Here is a 23,893-nt window from a genome sequence, read left to right as displayed (position 1 = left end):
GAGTCCCACTTTGAGACCACTGGAGATCCCCCAGTATAGAGGATCTTTGACATACTTTTTGCAGTAGGCGCTTTAAAACAGCAGAATGTTCCGGTCATATTAAAGATCTATGACGTCTGTGTTGGATGATTCTTTTTAATTTATGGCTGTCTTAATTTCATTTGATTTTTTTAAATTAATAGTCATTAGCTTCAGATTATAGGTTAGCATTGTGTGTGGAGTGTATTTGAGTCTTTGCCAAATACACTCTCTGTTTTACTCTCTGTCCCATTTCGGAGCCGAGCGCCGGTCTGTCTGGACGGTTTGCCGGAGCCACTCAATTTTAGCCCGCGGCCGTCTGTCCTGAAACCTACCAGCGCTCTCCGTTTTTTTCAACCTCAACTGTAGTGACGTTGTTAGGAGGAAATACATGCGATGAGGGTTTCACGCGTTCACGTGTGGCTGTGATGATGCTCGTCAGGCCTGTATCAAGGGGGCGCTGTATCCAAACTAGCTGCAATGCTTTTATTGTTGTTTTTTTAATGGAACTCGTAGGTTGGTGAGTGAAAATGATTTTTGGCCATAAAGCACTTTGCTGTTTTCAAAAGAATCAATTGTATGCTGATACAGTAGCTTGATTTTAAAAGCCGCAAAAAATCGATTTTGACACAAAAACCGCGACATGTGATAAGACAAAATAACCCTTGCACGTGTGGCTTGTGAACCATGGTGAACCTTCCCAGGAGTGGCCGGCCAACCAAAATGACTATTCATCTAAGAGGTCACAAAAGACCCCACAACAACAGCCAAAGAACCACAAGCCTCACTTGCCTCAGTTAAGGTCAGTGTTCATGACTCCACCATAAGAAAGACACTGGGCAAGAACGGCCTGCATGGCAGAATTCCAAGACGAAGACCCTTGCTGAACAAAAACAACATTAGGCTTGTCTCAATTTTGCCAGAAAACATCTTGATGATCCCCAAGACCTTTGGGAAAATACCCTGTGGTATGACGAGACAAAAGGTAAACGTTTTGGTAGGTGTGTGTCCCATTACATCTGGCATAAAGGTAACGCCACATTTCGGAAAAAGAACATCATAGCAGCAGTCAAATATGGTGGTGGTAGTGTGATGGTCTGGGGCTGTTTGCTGCTTCAGAACCTGGAAGACTTGCTGTGATAAATGGAACCATGAATTTTTCTGTCTACCAAAAATCCTTAAGGAGAATGTCTGGTCATCTGTTGGTGACCTCAAGCTGAAACCAACTTGGGTTCTGCAGCAGAACAATGATCCAAAACACACCAGCAAGTCCACCTCTGAATGGCTGAAGAAAAACAAAATGAAGACTTTGGAGTGTCCTAGTCAAAGTCCTGACCTGAACCCTATTGAGATGCTGTGGCATGACCTTAAAAAGGCGCTTCATGCTGGAAAACCCTCCAATGTGGCTGAATGACAACAATTCTGCAAAGATGAGTGGGCCAAAATTCCTCCACAGCGCTGGAAGAGACTCATTGCAAGTTATCACAAACGCTTGATTGCAGTTGTTGCTGCTAAGGGTGGCCCAACCACTTATTAGGTTTAGGGAGCAATCACTTTTTCACACAGGGCCATGTAGATTTGGATTAGATTTCTCCCTTAATAACAAGAAGTTTCATTTAAAAACTGCATTTTGTGTTCAGTTGTGTTGTCATTGACTAATATTTAAATTAGTTTGATGATCTGAAACATTTAAGTGTGAGAAACATGCAAAAAAAAAAAATCAGGAAGGGGCAAACATTTTTTCACACCACTGTAGTATTGGCATGTAGTGGCATGAAAGGAATGATCCTTTTTGTCAGTCATACAATCTCTTGTCTCGGTGGGTGTCGGCAGGGCCGCTAGCATACACACAGAGCGCAGAGGAGTGTAACATAGTACAAATTATATTAGTAGATTGCAATATGTTGTCATATTTTTTTAGATTTGTTTTTTGCACTTTTCTTAAAAGTAAAGTAAAAATTTTGTCTTGTCTCGTTCTTGTAGACGCAATCTCGTGTATCTTGTATCGTGACACCCTTACTAGATAGAACAAACAACGACAACAGCAAAAATGGAAAATCATTTTACAAGAATAAAGTACAAATATTAACAGAAAAAAGTCATAAACGAAGAAAAGTCAATTTTACCAGAATAATGTAATATTATGAGAAAAAATAACATCATTGTAGTAACACAAAGTTGAAATATAATTTTTTTTTTCATTGTCATAATATGTCATAATATACAAAACAAGGAATAAGATTGTAATTTTTGGAAAATTAGGTTGATGAAAAGTAATATTACAGGAATAAAGGAATATTTACAAGAGGAAAATGTCCAAGAAGAAAGTTAAAATTGTTGGGAAAAAAAAAACCTCAGAAGAAATGGAAAGTAGTAATTTTACAAGAATAAAGTCAAACTATTAAGAGAAAAAATTTGTATTCTAATGAGAAAAAAAGCCGCAATTTACTAGAATAAACTCAAAATATTATCAGGAAAAATAATGTTATTTTACAAGCACTGAATTCAAATGTCACAGAAACAAGTAAAAAAGAAAACCTTAATATTATGAGAAACCAAAAATGGGAAATTAGGTTGGGGAAAAAGTCAGATGGTAATAAAGTCAAAATGTTAGGGGAGTAAAGTTATAATTATGAGAAGAACATTTACAAGAAGAAAGCTGAAAAAAAACAACAGCAGAAAAAAACAGCTGTAATTTTACAAGAATTAAGTCAAAATATTAAGAGGAAAAAGTCATATTCTAAAGAGATTTTTTTTTATTTTAGTAGCACAGAGTTGAAATATTATATATTAAAAAACGCGATATAGCGAGGGAGTCATGATTGAACCGTGATATTGCGAGGGACGACTATAATAGACTTTTTCACCTATATGACAAAGCTGAGAGGAAGTTTTGTTTTATAATATATGTAACTTCCTAGCATATCTTGTCAAAATATGAATGTGGCAAAGTTGCATCCTTTCATTTTTCATTTCATTTTCGTTTGGACACCCCTGAGATAGAGTGCATAAAAATGCTGGCTGAAATGTGCTGTCCTATATACTGTAACAGCAGCCCGAGGCAACGAGCAGACAGGGAAAGACTGCACTCCATAATTATTGACAGCTTTTGATGTGCTCATGGAAAGTATGGGCACAGTGGATTTGCCTCAGGCTGGTGATTGGAATGGAAAGACTAAAAAGGCATCCACATCACCAAGTCGCGCCAAAATACTGTCCCTTCCTCCCCCGGCTCGCCTTCATTCGTTTCTACCAGCTGCCAGGTTAAATAGATTAAAAGGAATTCCTCTTATTCAAAGGTGTGCACAAGAGAGGATATTTTGGGATCAGCCTGGAATAACTCAGCAGAAGCTAATTGACGCTAGTTTGCTCTGTGGAGTGGAGCAGCACAAAGAGTCACTCAGTGGGTCAGACCCCCCAGCAGCATCCCCTCGCCGCCATGTCACTTCGCCTCCTGCCTGCCATCATAATGGACAACGATGACGACGACGACGGCAACTTCACCAAGTGGATGAGCAGCTACTGGGGTCACGGGGCGGAAGGCGGACAGTCCCGGGACAGGAAGCGCAGCTTTAAAAGACCCGCACAGACCAAAGTGGACCGAAGAGCATCACTTCCCACCGTGGTAAGAAAACATCACGTCTGCGACTGTGTGTGCGCTCTCTCATCTAAATAAATACTAAACCAGTCATTTTCAACTGGGACTAAAATGGTACAAAAATAATGTGCTTTTATTCCAAACTGGACAAGTGTCAAACTGCTACAGGTCGCAACAACGCTCTGCGGTGCTATTTGAAAGCCGCATTCATAGAAGACTAACAGCTAGCTTTAAAACAGTGGGTGATCAAAACAGATGCGGCAACCCAACAAGTCAACATAAATGGAACACACAACCCAGCTGAACCACATGGACTATGCGTGTATCAAAACAAGGCTTAAACACTATACAGTACATGCAAAACTATACAACTATACAACAACATGTGTTACAGTAATTCCTCACCACTTTAATAAAACATTGCTATTTTGGGGTTGAATACAGCCTATTATTAGCGAAAAATATGCAATTTATTTTGGCTAAATGAAGCATGTTCAAGTATAAAAATGACTAAATGAAGCAAAATACAAATATAAGGCATTCAGAAGACACATTCAAAGACGTCGTGGTGATATGTAATGTTCTACACTGGTCACTGGGTGATATAGCCACCGCAAAAAGTACTATGCAGAGCAGGAAGTTAAAAAAGAAGAACAACAAGGGACTCTCCCACTGCTAAGGATGTGTGAGTCTATGTCAAGGTCCAAACATTTTCCAGCGAGGACCACATAGTGAAAAATGAAAGGATGCAACTTTGCCACTTTGATATGTTGTAAAGCAACGCATGTACTATAGATATGCTGAGAAGTTGTAAATATTTCAGCTTTGTCACATAGGTGAAAAAGCCTCCTATTGGTATCAACTTTGCTCTTTTTTTCCCATTTTTGCTGTTGTTTTTTCCAAATGTTTCTTCAGAAATAATCCTCTGATTTTTCTTCTCGTAATATTCGGACTTTATTCCCATAATATTTTGACTTTATTCCTATAATATTAAAACTTTTTCCCAGCCTAATTTTCCAAAAATTTCTACTTTATTTTGTTTGGTTTGTTTCTCATAAAACAACTTTAAAAAATTTGGTTTATTTTATGTTTCAACTCCATGCTACTAAAATGACATTTTTCCTCATTATATGATGAGTTTATTCTTGTAAAATTACCAAAAAAAATTCATTATTGATAGTATATTTATTTCATATTTTGACATTATTTTCATAAAATTACTGCTGTTTTTCTCATATTTGCTGTTGTTGTTTTTTAATTCCCGACTATTTCAACTTTCTTCTTATACATTTTCTTCTTGTAAATTATGACTTTATTCCCGTAATGTTTTGACTTTATTCTTGTAATATTCTAACTTTTTCCGCAATACTTTTCCAGAAATGACAAATGTAGCATTGTTTTGTTTGTTTCTCATGATATTATGACTTAAATGACACCTTTCTTTACTATTTCAACTTTTTGCAACTAAAAAGACCTCAGAATATTGCAACGTTATTCTCATAAAATTACTCTTTTTTCTCGTTAGATTACAATTTTTTTGTCTTAATATTTTGACTTTATTCTTGTAAAATCACTGCTGTTTTTTTTCTTCTTTTTTTGAAGATTTCTTGTTAATTTAAGGGCTGATAAAAACAGCCACGGGCCGCACTTTTGACACCCCTGTTGTAAATAATCAAAGTCAAGGGGTTAATAAGTTTTAACTTCATGTTTACTTAAAAATATTAGCATATTACCTCCATTTAGACACAACAAACCTTTAAAGCCATGATCTTCACAGGTGTCTTTCTTTGGGGGTTGTGTAATGTCGTGCTTGACTAAAACGATGATTTCTTTGTCAGTCACAATTAGACGCCATGAAGCTGAACCGGCTGCACGCGGCCACGATGGCGCCAGCCCCCAGCCACCTGAAGAGCAGGGAGGAAAAGGGTGAGGTCAGGCCCCACCAGAGAGCTCGCAGGGCCTCCTCGGATGGCAACGGACGGCCCAAGTCGGCCGCCCCGGAGAACCGCATCTGCACCATCCCGGAACTGACGGAATCCTTTGAGAAGAGACTCTGTCTGCGGGATAAACGCACAATATCTCTGGTGAGCACAAGACAAGTACTGTGGAACCTCTGTGGTTGGACAAAAAGACCCTTGTTTGAGTTAGGGTTAGGGTTAGGTTGACGGATAAGTTGGAGGTTACGGTTTGGGGTTTGATTATTGTTAGGAGTTCAGGATTAGGTTGGGGTTAGTGTTTATTTTTAGGATTAGGGTTTGGTTAGGGTTCAGATTTAGGGTTAGGTTAGGGTTAGAGGCTAGGTTGAGGTAAGTGATTCGACCACTTTGGTGGATGGTTTTGAATGGAGGAGTATAACACACTTGGTAGGATTCCAAAAGATATGTCCTACCAGAGTCCAAAAAAAGAGTCCAGGAGTACCCAGATTCTGAGAGTACTCAGAGTCCAAGATTCCCAAAGTAGCCAGAATCCAAAAAAGAGTCCAAGAGTACTCAGAGTCCAAAACAAAATTCAGAGAGTACCCAGAGTCCAAAGCAAGAGTTCGAGAATACCCAGAGCCCAAAAAATAGAGCCTGAGAGCACCCAGAGTCCACAGCAAGTGTCCGAGTACCTAGAGTCCAAGAGTATCCTGAGTCCAAATCAAAATTCCAAGAGTAGTCAGAGTCCAAAGCAAGACCCTACGAGTACCCAGAGTCCACAAAATACAGTTTGAGAGTACCTAGAGTCCAAAACAAAAGTTTGAGTATCCAGAGTCCAAGAGTACTCAGAGTCCAAAACAAGATTCAGAGATTAGTTCAAAAAACAGTCTGAAAGTACCCAGAGTCTGAGCGTACCCAGAGGACAAAACAAGGGTCACAGAGTACCCGGAGTCCAAAAAAAGTCAGCGCATTACTGGAGTCCAAAGAAAAATCTGAAAATATCTTTTGTTCAAGAGATTTTTTTGAAGAGGACAAACCTTTTGGTCTAAATTACAGACTAGGGTTACAGGTTAGGATTATGTGGTAGTGGCTAGGTTAAGGTTAGGGATTAGGTTAGGTTTATGGGCTAGGTCAGGTTAGGGTTACAGGATCAGGCTCCAATAAATTCAGATTTGGAAACTGTAGGGTTTCAGGCAGGATTTGGCATTTTACCATTATTGAATGGTAGTGTAAAGTGTAAAAATAAAATAACAGCTAATTTCAACGCGAGTTTGAGATATGCCTCACAGGTTTCACTTTGTACCAGCTGCCGTAAAAGTGTAAAAAGAAGTTCAACAGTGTTAATAGTGAAAGGTAAAAGAAACACAAGAACTTACTGTAACTTTGGTAGCAAAAGAATTCTTGGAGAAAAAGTCTTGGATGTTTTCTAAATGCAAAATATGTTGATGTTAACATTTGAATGAAATAGCGTATTAGGCAAACTTTGGTGGAATTTTGAAATGTTCCACTTTGAGGCCTCCATAGCAGTGTATGTGCTCTGCATCCACTTCAAAATCCCATAAATGCAGTTTATAGATTGCAGATGAGCAAACGTAAACACGTGCGTCTGTTACACTGGACATTTATTCGTTATTGGGACGGTCTTTTCCAGAACGATGATGACAAGGTGTGTGTGGTCTGCCATGAGAACATGTGCAAAAGTGGAGGAGCGGTTCAAGAACTGCACTGTGCACACGCGTTCCATAAGGAGGTACAACTACAAGTATTATTATTATTACTATTACCGCATGATTATCACTTTGAATGTAGTCACTCCCGCTGCATCAGGGGTCACCAACGTTTTTTCTTGCGAGAGCTATTTTAGAAAATGAAAATGGCCACGGGCTACTCATTTTTGTAGAAGTGATTTTCATACCTTTACAAAGCAAATATGCTTGTTTTACCAAAACATTCTCAAGATGCTGGTATCCACAACTCACATTTTATGTTTCAGAATGCATTTCTTTCTAGTGTTCTCACATTATTAACTGAAAACCTGAATGAAAAGCAGGCCTGCGGGTGCCTCATGTGGACGTGGGGGGCTACCTGGTGCCCGTGGGCACTGTGTTGGTGACCCCTGCTCTACATGTTTCCTCTAGACCTATACCTATACCTATACTATGATGAGTCCTGGTATGAAAACATGTGAGTCTTTCCTTAACATGCATGACGAGTCCTGGTATGAATACATGTGAGTCATTCCTGGTGTGAAAATATGGCAGTCATTACTTCACCTGATGATGAGTCCTGGTGTGAAAACATGGGAGTTGATGAGTCCTCCTTTGAACAAAATGTAGTCATTTCTTGACCTGCATGATGAGTCCTGGTGTGAAAATGTGAATCGGTGAGTCCTGGTATAAAAACATGTTCGTCATTCCTTCACCTGCATGATGAGTCCTGGTGTGCAAACACGTGAAACAATGAGTCCTGCTATGAAAACATGCGAGTCATTCCTTCACCTCCATGATGAGTCCTGGTGTGCAAACACGTGAAACGATGAGTCCTGGTATGAAAACATGTGAGTCATTCCTTCACCTCCATGATGAGTCCTGGTGTGAAAACACGTGAAACGATGAGTCCTGGTATGAAAACATGTGAGTCATTCCTTCACCTGCATGATGAGTCCTGGTTTGAACACATCCGATTCGATGAGTCCTGGTGTGAACACATGTAAGTGTATGAGTCTTGGTATGAAAACAACGCTCACTGCTGCGGTTCATTATGTCCGTGCATTTGGTCCGAGCAGTGTCGACCACGCAGCAGCAGCAACAGCAGTGAGGCGGCGGCGGCGTGCCTGGTGCAAAGACTCTTGAGCGGGAGGAGGAGGTCGGCGGACGAGCCCATCACCACGGAGGAGCAGCAGCACACGTTCCGCCGCCAGCTGTCCCTGCGGAGACATCGCTGATGTCACTATGTGGGAGGTGTCGACACTATTTTGGGGCCACCTCCTGGACTCTTGTTGATATATAATATATGTTATTTCATGACACTCTCATTTTTACGACTAATATTAGGGCCACATTGAAAAAAAAAAAGAGATCTTGAGCATAAGGTGGTAAATTTATGCGAATAAAGTCATAAATTTATGAGAAAAAAAGTCGTAATATTACAAGAATAATGTCGTAAATTTAAGACAAAGTCGTAACTTTTCAGAAAAAGATTCGTAATATTACAAGAATAAAGTCGTAAATTTACAAGAATAGGGGCCACACGGTGGTCTAGTGGTTAGCACGTTGGCCAATACAGGAACAGCCTGGAGATCGGGAAGACCTGGGTTCGATTCTCTCCTGTGTGGAGTTTGCATGTTCTCCCCGTGTGCGCGTGGGTTTTCTCCGGGCACTCCGGCTTCCTCCCACATTCCCAAAAACATGCAGGTGAGGTTAATTGGCGACTCTAAATTGTCCATAGGTATGAATGTGAGTGTGAATGGTTGTTTGTCTATAATATTACGATTGGCTGGCGACCAGTCCAGGGTGTACCCCGCCTGTCGCCCGAAGTCAGCTGGGATAGGGTCCAGCATGCCCCCGCGACCCTAATGAGGATGAAGCGGTATAGAAAATGGATGGATGGATGGATTTACAAGAATAAAGTCAGTCGTTATATAATGTGTCATCGTGTCATACGTGCTAGAGGGAAAATAGAGCATAGCTCTTCAGGAAGGAAGGAAACTTCAGGCAAGCTTTTATTTATAACGTGGCAGCAAAACAGAGTAGTTGAGCACAAACAGATTAGCATGTCTAGCCCTTCTCACTTCCGCCTTCCTTACCCTGCCCCCTCCACATGCCCAAGGCAAAGGTCACATAAACCTCCCCTTCTCATAACTGTTTCAGGCAATGCTTGTTATGACGGAGTATTAAAATAATCTGAGATTTTGAGAATAAAGTCATAAATTTACCAGAATAAAGTTGTAAATTTACGAGAAAAAACTTGTAACTTTGTTGCAGGCATTGCATTGCTGGCACGTTATAAATAAAAGCTTGCCTGAAGTTCCCTTCCTTCCTGAAGAGCTCTGGTCTATTTGCCCTCTGACACGTATGACACGATGACACGTAGTCTTATGATTTTATTCTAGTAAATGTATTACTTTTCTTCTCCTCAATTTACGTCTTTATTCTCCTAATATTATGGCTTTTTTTCTTGTAAATTTTCGACTTTCTTCTCATAAATGTACATTTTGGATTATTATTTGGGCTGTTTTTTTTCTTCGGACTGAGGTTATGTTGAATGTTGAAGTGAAGACATGAATGCATGAAGTTATGTACTTTATATGTGATACAATTCACTCAAGCAGTTATCCTCCCGTTTCTTTGGTTATGTTGTTGTTTCACATAATGCAAGAAAGTGTGCTTATTGCACGTGACTGTACCTGTACTGTAATTTTACATTCTTTCAAGTGTGCAACCCAACCTAAATCTATGATCACAATGATGATAATTCCAACTTTTTTCAGTGCATGGAGCAGTGGCTGTGGAAGAAACAACGTCCCACGTGTAACGTCAATTTGTCCATGCCCACTGATATGCTAATATGTTGGTAGGTGTACCCAACAAACTGGGTTATGTTTGTATAATAATTCATTTAGTATCTCATACAAAATATTAATTCACTTGTGTTATGTATATGTCATTTATATTTTTGAAAAATAAATACCATTGGATTAGTAAAAAGGGTTCCTCCATTCATTTTAAAGTAGACGTCGCCTCCATCTCTTTTTTGAGCACTACAAAATGGATAGCTCTCTTTCACACTAATCCAACTAAAGGAAGAGAAGAGATTTTTCCTGTTGTTGTGTACGTGATACTTGGCTCGTCCCTACTCGGTTCATCTCGGTTCGACTCGGTTGTACCACAGCTATCGTTTTTTTCCTCCATAAGCGTGCTCTCCAGGCGGAGTGAAAGTGTGCACACGTGGACACCTGAGATTGACGTGGGCTTCAGCCAATAGAGGCGGGTAAGATGACGTCAGCCGACAGATTTAACCAATGGGGTGGCTTCTAGCCGACCCGTGAAGAGATGAGGGGAAAAATGGGGGGAGAAAAACGGTTTGGAGCCGAGAAGGAGACAGACTTGTTTACGTCACAGGATAAACTACCTTTTTAACCTTTATTTATGTGATGAAACAATCAAGATGCTCTGATTTTCTTGCTTGACTTTAAGTTTTTTAAATCTCCACAAAGTATTGTACTTGGGTAAGTAAGAGGCCCCGTCTTTTTGAAAAAGTATTTAAAGTGTGTGTTTTTACAACGGTTTGCTAGTAAAGAAACACCTTTATACTTTGTGCTTTAACATTCTGCTCAGCTATTGGTACAAATTGCACATACCGCAGCGAACTAACAACTTTTAGTCGTATTTAGACAATAACTCCACTTACAAAACATGTAGCAGAAGCATTTTAAATCATGTGTGGCCTTGTGTGCGTGTGTGTCTTCCCGTTAGCTTTACTGGTGATGTACTCTATGTCTGACAATGCAACAAAAGTCGTTAAAAGCATATTTAGACCTCTAAAAAAAAAGGATGCAGTGACGTCATAAGAATAAACCTAAGCGTTCAAGTATATCACAATGCACCGAAAGTAGTCATTTGCATGATTTTAAAAGATGCACGCGTGTGTAAAAACACGTTTACATTGCAGTGGTTGAACTGGCATTTCATTTCATGGTGGTAATTGGTAGTTAAGTTACAATGTTCTTCATGAGAGACAACACAAGCAATCCAGGGTAGATCAATACACTCCTGATCAAAATCTTGAGACCAGTTGAAAAATTGCTAAAATTTGCATTTTGCCAGTTTGGATCTTAATGAGGTTTTAATGTAAGTAGCTAGTAGAGCTACAATATACAAAAATAAGAAGGGGGAGTGAGACAATTTCAAAAAGCATTTTCAAAAAGTTATTGATTGAAAATAACAATTCAGCTGAACTAGACTGTTCATCAGCTGATCAAAAGTTTAAGACCACAGGCTATAAAAGCCAAAATCTGCTCAAAGTGTTCATTTTCTGTCAGGAATTCACACTGTCATGCCCTCCTGATGGTAAAGCTAAGAAGCTTTCTCTTTTTCAACGTGGTTGGATTGTGGAGCTGCATAAGCAAGGCTTCTCCCAGCGTGCCATTGCTGCTGAGGTTGGGTGCAGTAAATTAGTCATTCTACATTTTTTAAAAGATCCTGAGCATTATGGAATAAAAAAGTCAAGTGGTACACCCAAAAAAAAAACCCATCACACCTGCACTGAGCCGGAGGATCCAATTGGCTGTCCATCAAGACACAGGGTGGTCTTCCACCCACATTAAGGCCCTTACTGGTGCCGACTGCAGCGCAATAACCATCATACGGCATCTGCGGGAAAAGGGTTTAAAAAACAAAAAAGGAATTCAAAGACCTCGTCTCCTTCAACGCCACAAAACTGCCCGTTTAGACTTTGCCAGGGAGCATCAAACATGGGACATTGAAAGGTGGAAAAAAGTTTTATTCTCTGATGAGAAAAAATGTAACCTTGACGGTCCAGATGGCTTCCAACGTTACTGGCATGACAAGGAGATCCCACCTGAGATGTTTTCTACCCGGCACAGTGGAGGGGGGTCCATCATGATCTGGGGTGCTTTTTCATTCAGTGGAACACTGGAGCTTTAGGTGGTGCAGGGTCGTCAAACGGTGGCCGCTTACCTGCAGATGTTGCAGCGGGCACCCCTCATGACTGAGGGCCCTCGTCTGTGTGGTAACAGCTGGCTTTTTCAACAGGACAACGCTGCAGTTCACAATGCTGGCTTGACCAAGGACTTCTTCAGGGAGAATAACATCACTCTTTTGGACCATCCTGCATGTTCCCTTCGGCAATGTTCCCACTGGAGCATTAGCCTCCTGGAAACACTCGCATCAAGCATGCCCAAAGCAATTTTTGAAGTGATTAACAAGAACGGTGGAGCTACTCATTACTGAGTCCTACTGAGAACATTTTTTGTTCTGGTTTGGAGAGTTTTTTGTTATTTTTGGAGCAATGGTCTTTAACTTTTGGTCAGCTGATATTGCTCTACTTAAAACCTCATTAAGATCCAAATGTGCAAAATGAAAATTCTAGCAATTTTTCAACTGGTCTTAACATTTTGATCAGGAGTATATGCTAAGCTAACTAAATAAAATATTTTAACTTTGTGTTTTGTAATTAGTGTAACATCTAATGATGATGATAATAATAATAATAATAATGATGATAATAATAATAATGATAATAATAAAAATAACTCATTTAAATAATTCAATGCTAAATGATCCATCCGTTTTCTCTGCTGCTCCTCATTAGGGTCGCGGGGGCATGTTGGAGCCTATCCCAGCTGACTTTGGGCTACAGGCGGGGTACACCCTGGACTGGTGACCAGCCAATGGCAGGGCACATATAGACAAACAAGCATTCACACTCACATTCATACCTATGGACAATTTAGAGTCTCCAATTAACCTAACATGCATGTTTTTGGAATGTGGGAGGAGACTGGAGGACTCCCACAGAAATGCCCAACGGAGTATTGTGCCCAACCACCGTGTGGCCTCAATTCTTAATGATAAAATAGCTAAATAAAACATTAATATTAATTGTATTTATATTTTATAATTATATTTTATATTCATATGCAATATATGTTACATATTTTATATTTATATACAGTCATTTATATAAATATATAATTCTGATATTAATTGTATTGAGAATTATTTAAATTAATATTAAATATTAATGTTACTTTGATGTTACATTTTCAGGATATGCAAGCTATAAATGAACTAACTGGATAAAACACCTTATACAGTATGTGGCCATGTGGTTTGTATGGCCACACAGTCAGGAGAAGATCTGGGTTTGAATCTCTGTTGGGCATTTCAGTGTGGAGTTTGCATGTTCTCCCCGTGCGTGCGCCGGTTTTTGTCCGGGTGCTCCGGTTTCCTCCCACATCCCAAAAACATGCATGTTAGGTTAATTGGAGACTCTAAATTGTCCATAGGTGTGAATGATTGTTTGTTTATATGTGCCCTGCGATTGGCTGGTGACCAGCAGAGTGACAGACACAGGACATGACATTAATATTGACATTAATTTTATTTATATGTATTTACATGAATGTAAATTTAATATTTCATTAATTTCATTCATATGAATCTAAGTTTATTAATATTTATGTTATTTTCATTTATTTAGGTTATTATTAATATAAGTTATATTTATTTATATTGATACAAAATTAATATGAATATTAAATAGTAATATTAAACTTTTTTTTAAATTAAATGATTGTTACATTTTCAGAATATGCAAGCTATACACTGTATGCAAAGCTAACTGAATAAAGCATGTTAGCTGCATGTTATAATAGCTGACAAATTAGTGGACCATACAATAACATACAGCATCAATTCAATCGCAAATATTGAAATAGATTATAATCAAATAATAACTAAATAAATAATATTATCTTTATTGTATCAATGTTAATTTAATATTATCATTCATAATTAATTAATCTTACTTTTATTTATGTATATTAATGTATCATACCATTAACACATTACATGAATCTTAATTGTATTTATACTCATGAATTAAAATAATTAGACATATTAAGTAATATTACATAATAAAAAATAATGATTATTAAATTTTCCAAATATGCGAAAGGCCAATAAAAAAAATGAAAGCAGCAGGCCGTAAATGGCCCCAGTGTCACACTTTGTACACCCGTAATTACTATTACCCCTTACCCTATTACAATTAATGAGCAATACATTTAATTTACACTTTTATGTCCTGCCTCAACGGATGGGAGATGATTGTCTGGTTGCCGTGGCGACCAGAGTGTTTGTGCTCATCCTGAAGAGGATGCAAAAAAAGAGCGAGCATCTACTTGTGTTTGAACATCCTCCTTTAACAAAGGTGACCTTTGTTGCCGGGCAGACTATGTTCATGTGCCATTTGGTGTGTTTGCAGACCTTTGTTTTTAATCTTGATAACGTAAAAATAGAGCCATAGCGGGCTTTGAAGCTTGCTTTGATGTGAGCACCTACCTACTGTTGACCATTTTTCTTTCACTGACACCCACTGGTGCAGTTTAAATGTTGACTAATCCTCACTGTTCTATTTCATTATGAAGCACATCATCACTATTATATCATAAAGCAGTCACCAATGTTCACACAGTGAAGCAACTTCACAGTGAAGTGAAGCGTCTTCCTGCTTCTGTGCACTCATGATTTTCTGATTGCTGTGTTTAAGTCAATTGCGGCCACTCCCACACGTCCTCCTCCTGCCTGCATGCACAGTGGAAACACAATGAAGCCAATGAAAGCCTGCTAATACTTGTATCAACCATCTGAGCATGCTTGCCAGCTGGATGAAGAGCAGCCTTGCTGGTGTGGGGTTGAATTGAGTGTTGAATTTTGTGCAATCCAGTCAATCCCTGCATATTCGTCATGTAGAATTTGCACCTGTGCCAATTTGAGCGAAATAAAAAAGAAATTGTTTTTTAATTTTTTTAAATTGTCTCTAAAAATGAGGTGTTATTTTTCATTAATTAAAGGAACAAAAAGCAACTCCAACTCAAACCCAATCCCAGCTTTACAACACGTTTTGGAACTAGAAATAGAAGACATACAATACAAAACTAATAATTTTAAAAGCAAAAACAAACAACAATAAGTAAATAAAAAAAAGTACATACAAAGTAATTACAATAACAATACAGTATGTATCATCAATATTATTATTATTATTATTAGCATGAATATTACAATATGAAATATATGACAATATAAAATACTTTGTATTAAATTTGTATTTTGTATTGTATTTGTATTAATTAATAGGGGTTTCACAAGATCTCGTCTCACAAGATCTCGTCTCACAAGATCTTGCAAGATTCCTCGTTCAGAAAGAAAAGTCTCAAGGGAACTAGGCCTGGGACAATAATAATTAGTGAATCACACAATGAAACTGAACTTGAACTTGAACTCAATGTATTGCCATGTGCATGTGGGACTGTTTTCCTCTTCTCCTGCCGCCAAACAGGCAGGAAGAGGTTTCACCCTGTGCATTGGATTCAGCACCTTGGCGCGTGTGTTTCATACAACAACTGTCATGCCGTTGTTCTATGACAGAGTGTGCCCTTTTGTCAGTCATACAGTCTCGTAATCTCGGAGGGTGGAGGTGGGGCCGGTAGCATACACACAGAGTGCAGAAGAGTGGAGCCTCGTGAGAAGCAATGCAATGTAACGTAGTAGAAATGAAATGAGTACATTGCAATATATTGTCATGTATTTTTTAATGTATTTTTTTCATTCTACTTTTCTTAAAAGTTATGTTAAAATCTCGTCAAGGCTCGTTGTCATACACCCAATCTATTTGCGGTGGGCTGCCATAAATACATTGGAAATGTAAATTACAAATGAATGCATGGGAAGCACTGAGTACAGTGCTCCCTCGCTCTTTTGCGGTTCACCTTTCTCGGATTGGCTGTTTCACAGAATTTTTTTTAGTGTTTCTTATTTTTCAATTACAGCGTATGAACGCTGTTACAGGCCAAGCCTGGCCCTTTAAGAAAAATTGCATTTCAGGAAGTTGAGTTTCTCTCTTCCCTCGTCTGTCTGCATCGCCTATTGTTTTCTGCATCCTGATTGGCTTAGACCATTGTCAATCAATCTCTTTTGTGCCGCTTTGCGTGTCTCCTGTGTCATCGATAGCTTGCATGCGTGCTAGCTCGAAAATGAATTTTGGGTTCGAAGGACTGCAGCAATATGTTTAACAAGGATACAAAAATGCTATAGCACAGCGGAACGGCGCCAGGACGAAAAATACGCGTGAGTGACTTTGTATTGTATTGTACTTTATTTATCCCACAGCGGGGAAATTCACTTGTTACAGCAGCAAGCAAGATACGCAAGTAAAGAATACAGTGTAAAGAATGCATAGTGACTACAACATGGTTCAGGTGGTGCAGGTGTTGTAGAGCCTGACAGCGGTCGGTATGAAGGACCTGCGGAACCTCTCCTTCTTACACCGTGGGTGTAACAGTCTGCTGCTGAAGGAGCTGCTAAGGGAACCCACAGTGTCATGTAGGGGGTGAGAGGTGTTGTCCATGATGGATGTCAGCTTAGCCAACATCCTTCTCTCCCCCACTTCCTCCACGGAGTCCAGAGGACCGTCCAGGACAGAGCTCGCTCTCCTGATCAGCCTATTGATCCTGCTCCTGTCTCTTTCCGTGCTGCCCCATCTCCAGCAGCCCACAGCATAGAAGATGGCTGAGGCCACCACAGAGTCATAGAAGGTCCGTAAAAGAGTCCTGCACACACCAAAGGACCTCAGTCTCCTCAGCAGGTGGAGGCGACTCTGGCCCTTCTTGTAGAGGGCGTGGGTGTTGACGGACCAGTCCAGTTTGTTGTTAAGGTGAACACCCAGGAATTTGTAGCTGTCTACCAACTGTCTACGGCTTAATCCTTTCTTGTGTCCTACCTGGAGGTTGATCATGAAAATTCAAACAAAAGTTTGAACTTCTTTGAGAGTGTTTAAACAAGAGAGAAATGTGAGAAAATGTTAATGCCGGCCTGAGAAGAGTGTAGTGAAAAGTGAAGTGGAGGGTGAGGGACAGCCTCAAAACATATACGGTATAAACATATACATGTATAATCATTGTAAAAAAATGAAGTTGGCTACTTCACCAATTTCACTTATTGTGGGCTATTTTGTGAACCTATACCACGTGATAAGCGAGGGAACACTGTGTAAAGTATTATAGTAATAATGTCTCTTTTCAGTGCAATATTTCAAAATGTGGTACCTGTAAGGATGGTGGTCTTCCTATCAGGCGCTAATGGAGATGTTTCCTCTCTTCATTCATAGGTCGTCATCATGGGGAGCTTCAAGGGCCATGCGCTACCTGGAAGTTTCTTCCTGCTGGGCGGACTCTGGTGGACGGCAAAGTTCTCGCTGTGGCACGCCACTCGTAAGAACAAGAACATCGGCTCCACGCGGCTCACAAGCCGAGTGTCCCAGCGGCACCTGGAAGTCGTGGAAAGCACCATCATCCTCTTTTTCTCGTTAGCTGGTGAGACTTGATGCCGCCGCGACAGCAACAGCTCTATGATGACCTGTAATGATGTCTTTTATTGTGAAGGGATGCTAGCGGAGCAGTTCCTGGCGGATGGGCCGTGCCTCAAGCTGTACGATTTTGCAGAGAACCACTGGAAAGATCTGATGAACTGGCAGCACGCCACCATGTATCTCTTCTTTGGCCTGGCTGGAGCCGTGTCCCTGCTTGTCCACACCACGGAGGCCACGCCCCTCGCACTCGATAGGCTCATGATGGCGCTTGCCTTCTTTAATGAGGGTAAGACCAGGAACATAGTTATCTCTGATGGTCTGGTCAGGGCCACTTACACTACATTTGTTGTTTTCCTCTTTATGATGCATTTTTTTGACTGATGCAACTTATACTTTGGCGTACGGTCACTTAGGGTTTGACTGATATGGATTTTTTGGGGTAAGAGATGTAATTGAAATTCAGTACATGCCGGCGATGCAACCTTAAAAGATGTATGCCGTATTTTTGTCCAAAAAGACACTATGAAGTGCGTGTTGGCAATTTGCAATACCTGATGGGGCCATTAGAGGGCCCTGAAAACACATAGAACATCATTCAATGAATGACGAGGGATTTCAGTTCACATTTCAACAACATTTTACAAGTTTTTGCAGTACCAGAACAGGCCCAGTAACTGGTCAGGCCCTATCATTCATTTCTAAAATAAAAATATTACCTGCATTTTATTAGTGACAAGTAAGTGTTAACTTATTTGGCCAATTTTTGTCTGATCCCTGATTATTCTCTAATCGGCCGATGAATTGAAAATATATTTTTTTGAAAATACATTTTCAAAATATTTATTTTAAAATTTTAATTTAATTTTCGACCCACCCAGTCTGCATCATCCCATGACCAGCGCAGCGCTTCATTGACAGCGTTTAGACATGAAGTAAGGAGAAAGTTGTTTATTATTTGTGTGCGTTATATGAACAATTAAGTGAGTTCATTTACGGTATATGTGTTTCATACAGTACATTATAGCGATCTAATTTATCTTATCTCTGGAGTTTTTCCAGAGAGATTTCCACAGGTAAAAGGCAGTGTGCTAGCATGAATTAACTTGAGACAAGTGTCCACATTAGCACTCAATAAGTCATCAAAACTTACCTTTATGCATTCCCACATAGTATCAGCATTTGACACCAAATATGAGGTGAAAGAAAAATGGTAAAAATACAGTAGTAGTCTATCTGTGTGGCAAGACAAAGTTAGCACACGCACAATGGACATGCGTCAAGTGAGACGGATGTAACAGACACAATCTAGCCACTTTTCAAAATAAAACATCATGTAAATAATTTTTTATTTCTGTGCGGCCCGGTACCGGGGGTTGGGGATCACTGCTCTACAGTATGTGCAAGGAGGCGGGACTTAAAGAGAACCACAAGTCAAAGTGAATCGTATAAATGCATGCTGACTCCATTGAAATCCTGCCTGGATGCTTATTTCAGGTCCCAAAAATTGGACATATTCAGGGAAAAGAGGAAGCCACTTGAGGGTAGTTTTGGCATAGACCTGCAGAAAATACTTGAATTCCAGTCCTGCAAATGGAAAACCTGGTGTTTTTTTCCACAGGGTTTCTCTTCCTCTACCACCTCCACGGCAGAACAATGCTGGACGTCCACTTGCATATGCTCCTGCTCTATGCCATTTTTGGCGGGGCGGTGGTCTCCTTCCTGGAGGTCTTCCACAGAGGCAACATCGTCCTGGAGTTGCTGCGCTGCGCCCTGACGCTGCTGCAGGGTAGCTGGTTCTGGCAGGTACGTCCCAGCGCGCCGTCGGAGCTGCGTTTCATTGCTAAGCAACGCCTGACTCCATTTTCTTCCCTCAGATTGGCTTTGTGCTGTACCCCCCCAGTGGTTTCCAGTGGGACCCCAAGGACCACAGCAACGTGATGTTCATCACTATGTGCTACTCCTGGCACCTCGCCATCGCCATGTTCATTGTGGGCGGACTCTACTGTGTTGTCAGCTGGTGAGAATCTATGTTCATCCCATAATGAGCACTCTTGTAGCTTGCAGCCTCTAAAGCACATGTGTCAAACTCGTGCCCTGGAGGGCCGAGACGCTGCAGGTTTTCTCTCCAACCAGTTTCTTCAGCAGCTGATTTAATTGATGAGCTCTTTCCCTCAAACTGAAGGTGTTGATCATTAAAATCACCTGCTTTAGTGACCGGCTGGAAAGAAAACCTGCAGTGTCTCGGCCCTCCATGGCACGAGTTTGACACCCCTGCTCTAAAGTCACAACTATGGCTGTACCAGGTGCTGTATTGGAATGAACGGAGAGAGTGAACCCTCCTCTCATCCATTCAGCCTCTTTGTCCCTGTACGTGGAGGCGGGGCTACTCGTGAGTGCTAGGAGCAAGTTAGCCTTGTGAGCAAGCATACTGTACGCTAACATGAATGAAAGCACTAAAGCGATGGTTTCTAAGGCCAATGCACAGCTCCAGGGTGAGAATATGTCAGTTTCAAACTAAATGAACAAGGTGAGCGCAAGAACACTGACGAACCGATATGTCACATTTGTTGGAAAGTTTGACCAACTTGTATGCACACCTCAAACACAACCATCCTGTCCAGTTTTCCCAAGTGGGAAAAAAACTACCGCTGGAGGTGCAGCGGAGCCTTTATCCCGACAGTCAATGCTCAATGATGCGTTTAGTAGGCTTTCGGCGAATGCTGGGACTGGGACCCCAAGATGCGTGAGCCGAGGAGGTGTAACACTATTTATTACACACACACAGGTGGAGCAGCAAAAAAGATACAAAGCAAAAGGCAAGGTAAAAGTCCAACACAAAACCACCCGGAATGCTCACGGGGAAAAAGGCACAAACAAAGGGAGCTACCAAAAACACGGCAGAGAAAATAACAAAAGACAAAACTCAAAAGCGCTGCTGAGAACCAAGCAGGCGAGGCTAACTCAGGAAGGTACGCACACTGCTGGAAAAAACACTTAGCAGGGGTACAGCACCAGCACCAGATGGGGTGCAGGTGCGTCAATTAGTTCATGGGTGGCAGGAGCGGTGCGCTGCAACACAAAGCAGAGAGGGGCAGCGACACAGCGCACTGAACGTGACAGCGTTTGGACGGCAAAGTAAATGTAAACAAATCAGCGCAAAATGGTGCGCTCACAGTGTCGTTCGTTAAGTCTTCCTGTTAAGGAATAATCCTCAATGTTCGTTATTTATTCAAGATTACAGAGACTTTATACTCCCATCCATCCATTTTCTATGCCGCTTCTCCTCATTAGGGTCGCGGGGGTATGCTGGAGCCTATCCCAGCTGACTTTGAGCGACAGGCGGGGTACACCCTGGACTGGTGGCCAGCCAATGGCAGGGCACATATAGACAAACAAGCATTCACACTCACATTCATACCTATGGACAATTTAGAGTTTCCATTTAATCTAACATGCATGTTTTTGGAATGTGGGAGGAAACTGGCGTACCCGGAGAGAAATGCCCAACGGAGATTCGAACCCAGGTCTTCCCGATCTCCTGACTGTGACTGTGTGGCCAACATCCTAACCCACTAGACCGCCGTGCGGCCTCGTACTCGCATTATTATGCCACATGATTAATGAAAAAATTTTGTCAATTATATCGATTATCAACCATAATCACCATGTCACACTATGCCTGAAATATGCGCATTTTTACTGTATTTTATTGAAAGAAAGAGAAATGACAGGGAAGGATTAACACTGTATATATTTGTATGTATTAACAGCGCCAAATTAACTGAAAATTTGATTCAAGTTAAGAGATGGCACACGTGTCTGAAAATCTATTTACGTAACATGGGTTTCTTTAATAGCAGAATATTTGAATAAGACTTTAACGGTGTTATTATGACCAATGAGGGGTTGCATTCAAAGACACCACGTCATTTAAGTTGAATTCACATGTTTTGAGTGAATTTTGTGGGATTTCCGGCACACTTAAATGCAGCAAATTGTACTTCTGCATTATACGTACATAAAAAAGCTGTTGTTGTTGTTCGCAGTGGTTGTGAATGCATCTCATGGTCTGTCTAGTGACAATGAGGAAGTGTCATTGCAATGACGAATGGACTAGAGGCGTGTTTGGAGTTGGAGATACCGTACATACACTATATGGTGTTGGAAATGCACTGCTGTTGATGTGTTCAGGTCAGAATAAAGTTATAAAAGAGCGTGTGACCCTGTGTGTGACCCTACACTGTGCCGCCGTCTGTCATCATGTCGTCATAACACAGAACTTGCCGTGGTTAATGACGCAAACATTTTTTGACTTAATTAATGAAATAAATGAGTTACCGCCATTAACACGCTATTTTTAACAGTCCTACATTAAACATGAATGTTAAGGGACAAACAGATGTTTACATGATACATACACAGTGGCCGAGTGGTTAGCATGTTGGCCACACAGTCAGGAGATCGGAAAGACGTGGGTTCGAATCTCCGTTGGGCATCTCTGTGTGGAGTTTGCATGTTCTCCCCGTGCGTGTGGGGTTTTTCTCCGGGTACTCCGGTTTCCTCCCACATTCCAAAAACATGCATGTTAGGTTAATTGGAGACTCTAAATTGTCCATAGGTATGAATGTGAGTGTGAATGCTTGTTTGTCTATATGTGTATATGTACCCCCGCGACCCTAATGAGGATAAGCGGCATAGAAAATGGATGGATGTACGTAAAGGGACAGACGCATGTTTACATGATACATGCATGTGAAGGGACAGACAGATGTTTACATGATACAGTACGTGGACATGAAGGGACAGACACATGTTTACATTGTACAGTACAAGTATGTGAAGGGACAGACAGGCGTTTAAATTTACACAAGGTGTGTGTGTGAATGGACAGACAGATGTTTACATTGTGTGTTTGCATGAATGGACAGACAAGTGTTTATTTACATTGTGTGTATTAATTATCGAGCGTGTGTGTGTGTGAACAGAGAGAAGGTTGTGTGATGCGACAAACAAACAGGGGTCCTTTCCTTACAGCGATTCTTTGTCTTTTGCAGCATGGTTCGCTCCAGATTAAAGAACACGCCGCCGGTGGAAATGGGGCTGCTGAAGCGCCGGGACAAGGAGGGCGAGTCGGAAGACGAGGCATTATGAAGCGGATGCTTGTTTGGCTACGTCTTTTCCATCCAGGGGTTTCGGCTGTATGGGCGGCGTGTGTCGGTGAGGTGCACCCCCCTCCCCATGAAAACAGGGAAGAAAAGGGATAATTTAAAAGTGTGTCTCTACCTCATCAGCTGCCTTTAGCCTGTACTCTCAGGGTCCATCCCTACTTACTAATACTTTGTTAATTGTCCGCTAGCTACTAGCACATACAGTATTTTTTGGAGGTTCATCCTTCTAAAGGCGAGGTCCAATGGCACCACCTTGTGGTGACATAAATTACAACTGCCGTGCCAAATTGGACCAATTTTTATATCAAGTGCTTCGATCGTCTTTGACGGATGACTTGAGTATTTGTCTGTATTGTTTACGACGCTTCGTGCTTGTATTTGTCTCACAGAAAAGAACAATTAATGTGTCTACAAAGTGTTCGGATGATTGACGCCCCCTGCTGGATGTTGGATTTATTAGTCACATGCACTTTACCAGCAGCTCAAGTTGTTTTGTTACATTGATAGCGCCAATAAAGATAAATATGTTGCTATTCTGTTCAAATGGGGTTGTTTTTTATTGGCCCTTGGTACATTTTAAAAACACAATCAAAAAAGAAAACAACAAAAACAAGAATAAAAATGCAAGTCCAAATATACTATATTTGGACTTGCTTTTTTATTGTTGACTGTCTTATTCTTCTATATTTAATATAGATTGTAATAATACTAAAAAATAAGACTTTATCACCGACAACACTAGTGTTTACAAGGTACACAGAGAGGAAGTACTGTCTGATATTTATCTGTCAAGTCATTGTTTATCATATATTTTGTATTCATTCATTTATTATACAATATTTCTGTCCGTATTTACTCCTATGTTGTATCTATTACTTGTGCTTTCTCGCCCTATTAGAAAATGCTAATATTTAAACACTGGAAGTGAACAAACGATCAGTAATTGTTGAGACATGCAGACTTTTCATTGTTTAATGTATCTTTTAATTAAAATAATATAAAGATATATTTAGATGACAATAATAATACACTTAAAACTATAATATAATAAAAGTTGAAACATATTTGTTGATTTCCAC

General features: G+C 40.5%; 2 protein-coding genes across 3 annotated transcripts; both read left to right on the top strand.

Moving 5' to 3' along the window:
- The first annotated feature begins 3,197 nt into the window (after window positions 1–3,197).
- Window positions 3,198–10,238, top strand: lnp1 (leukemia NUP98 fusion partner 1). 2 transcript variants are annotated; one of them, XR_008572777.1, is made up of 4 exons: window positions 3,198–3,643; window positions 5,455–5,700; window positions 7,184–8,241; window positions 8,318–8,466. XR_008572777.1 is itself a non-coding variant. In XM_054790833.1 (4 exons), the coding sequence occupies exons 1-4, from the start codon at window positions 3,458–3,460 to the stop codon at window positions 8,474–8,476; spliced, it is 690 nt and encodes a 229-aa protein (XP_054646808.1). In that variant the 5' UTR covers window positions 3,199–3,457; the 3' UTR covers window positions 8,477–10,238. The 2 variants fall into 2 exon arrangements, 1 of the variants encoding a protein (XP_054646808.1); XM_054790833.1 differs by having other exon boundaries at window positions 3,199–3,643; window positions 7,184–7,282; window positions 8,318–10,238.
- Window positions 10,239–10,594: 356 nt separating this feature from the next.
- Window positions 10,595–23,343, top strand: tmem45a (transmembrane protein 45a). Its single transcript, XM_054790048.1, has 6 exons — window positions 10,595–10,759; window positions 17,446–17,650; window positions 17,720–17,932; window positions 19,265–19,449; window positions 19,521–19,663; window positions 22,701–23,343. The coding sequence occupies exons 2-6, from the start codon at window positions 17,455–17,457 to the stop codon at window positions 22,795–22,797; spliced, it is 834 nt and encodes a 277-aa protein (XP_054646023.1). The 5' UTR covers window positions 10,595–10,759; window positions 17,446–17,454; the 3' UTR covers window positions 22,798–23,343.
- The last annotated feature ends 550 nt before the right edge of the window (window positions 23,344–23,893 follow it).

The sequence above is a fragment of the Dunckerocampus dactyliophorus genome, chromosome 10 (assembly GCF_027744805.1).
Source record: "Dunckerocampus dactyliophorus isolate RoL2022-P2 chromosome 10, RoL_Ddac_1.1, whole genome shotgun sequence".
NCBI lineage: Eukaryota > Metazoa > Chordata > Actinopteri > Syngnathiformes > Syngnathidae > Dunckerocampus > Dunckerocampus dactyliophorus.
Note: the sequence above shows the minus strand (reverse complement) of the source record. Positions and strands in the feature narration are given on the sequence as shown.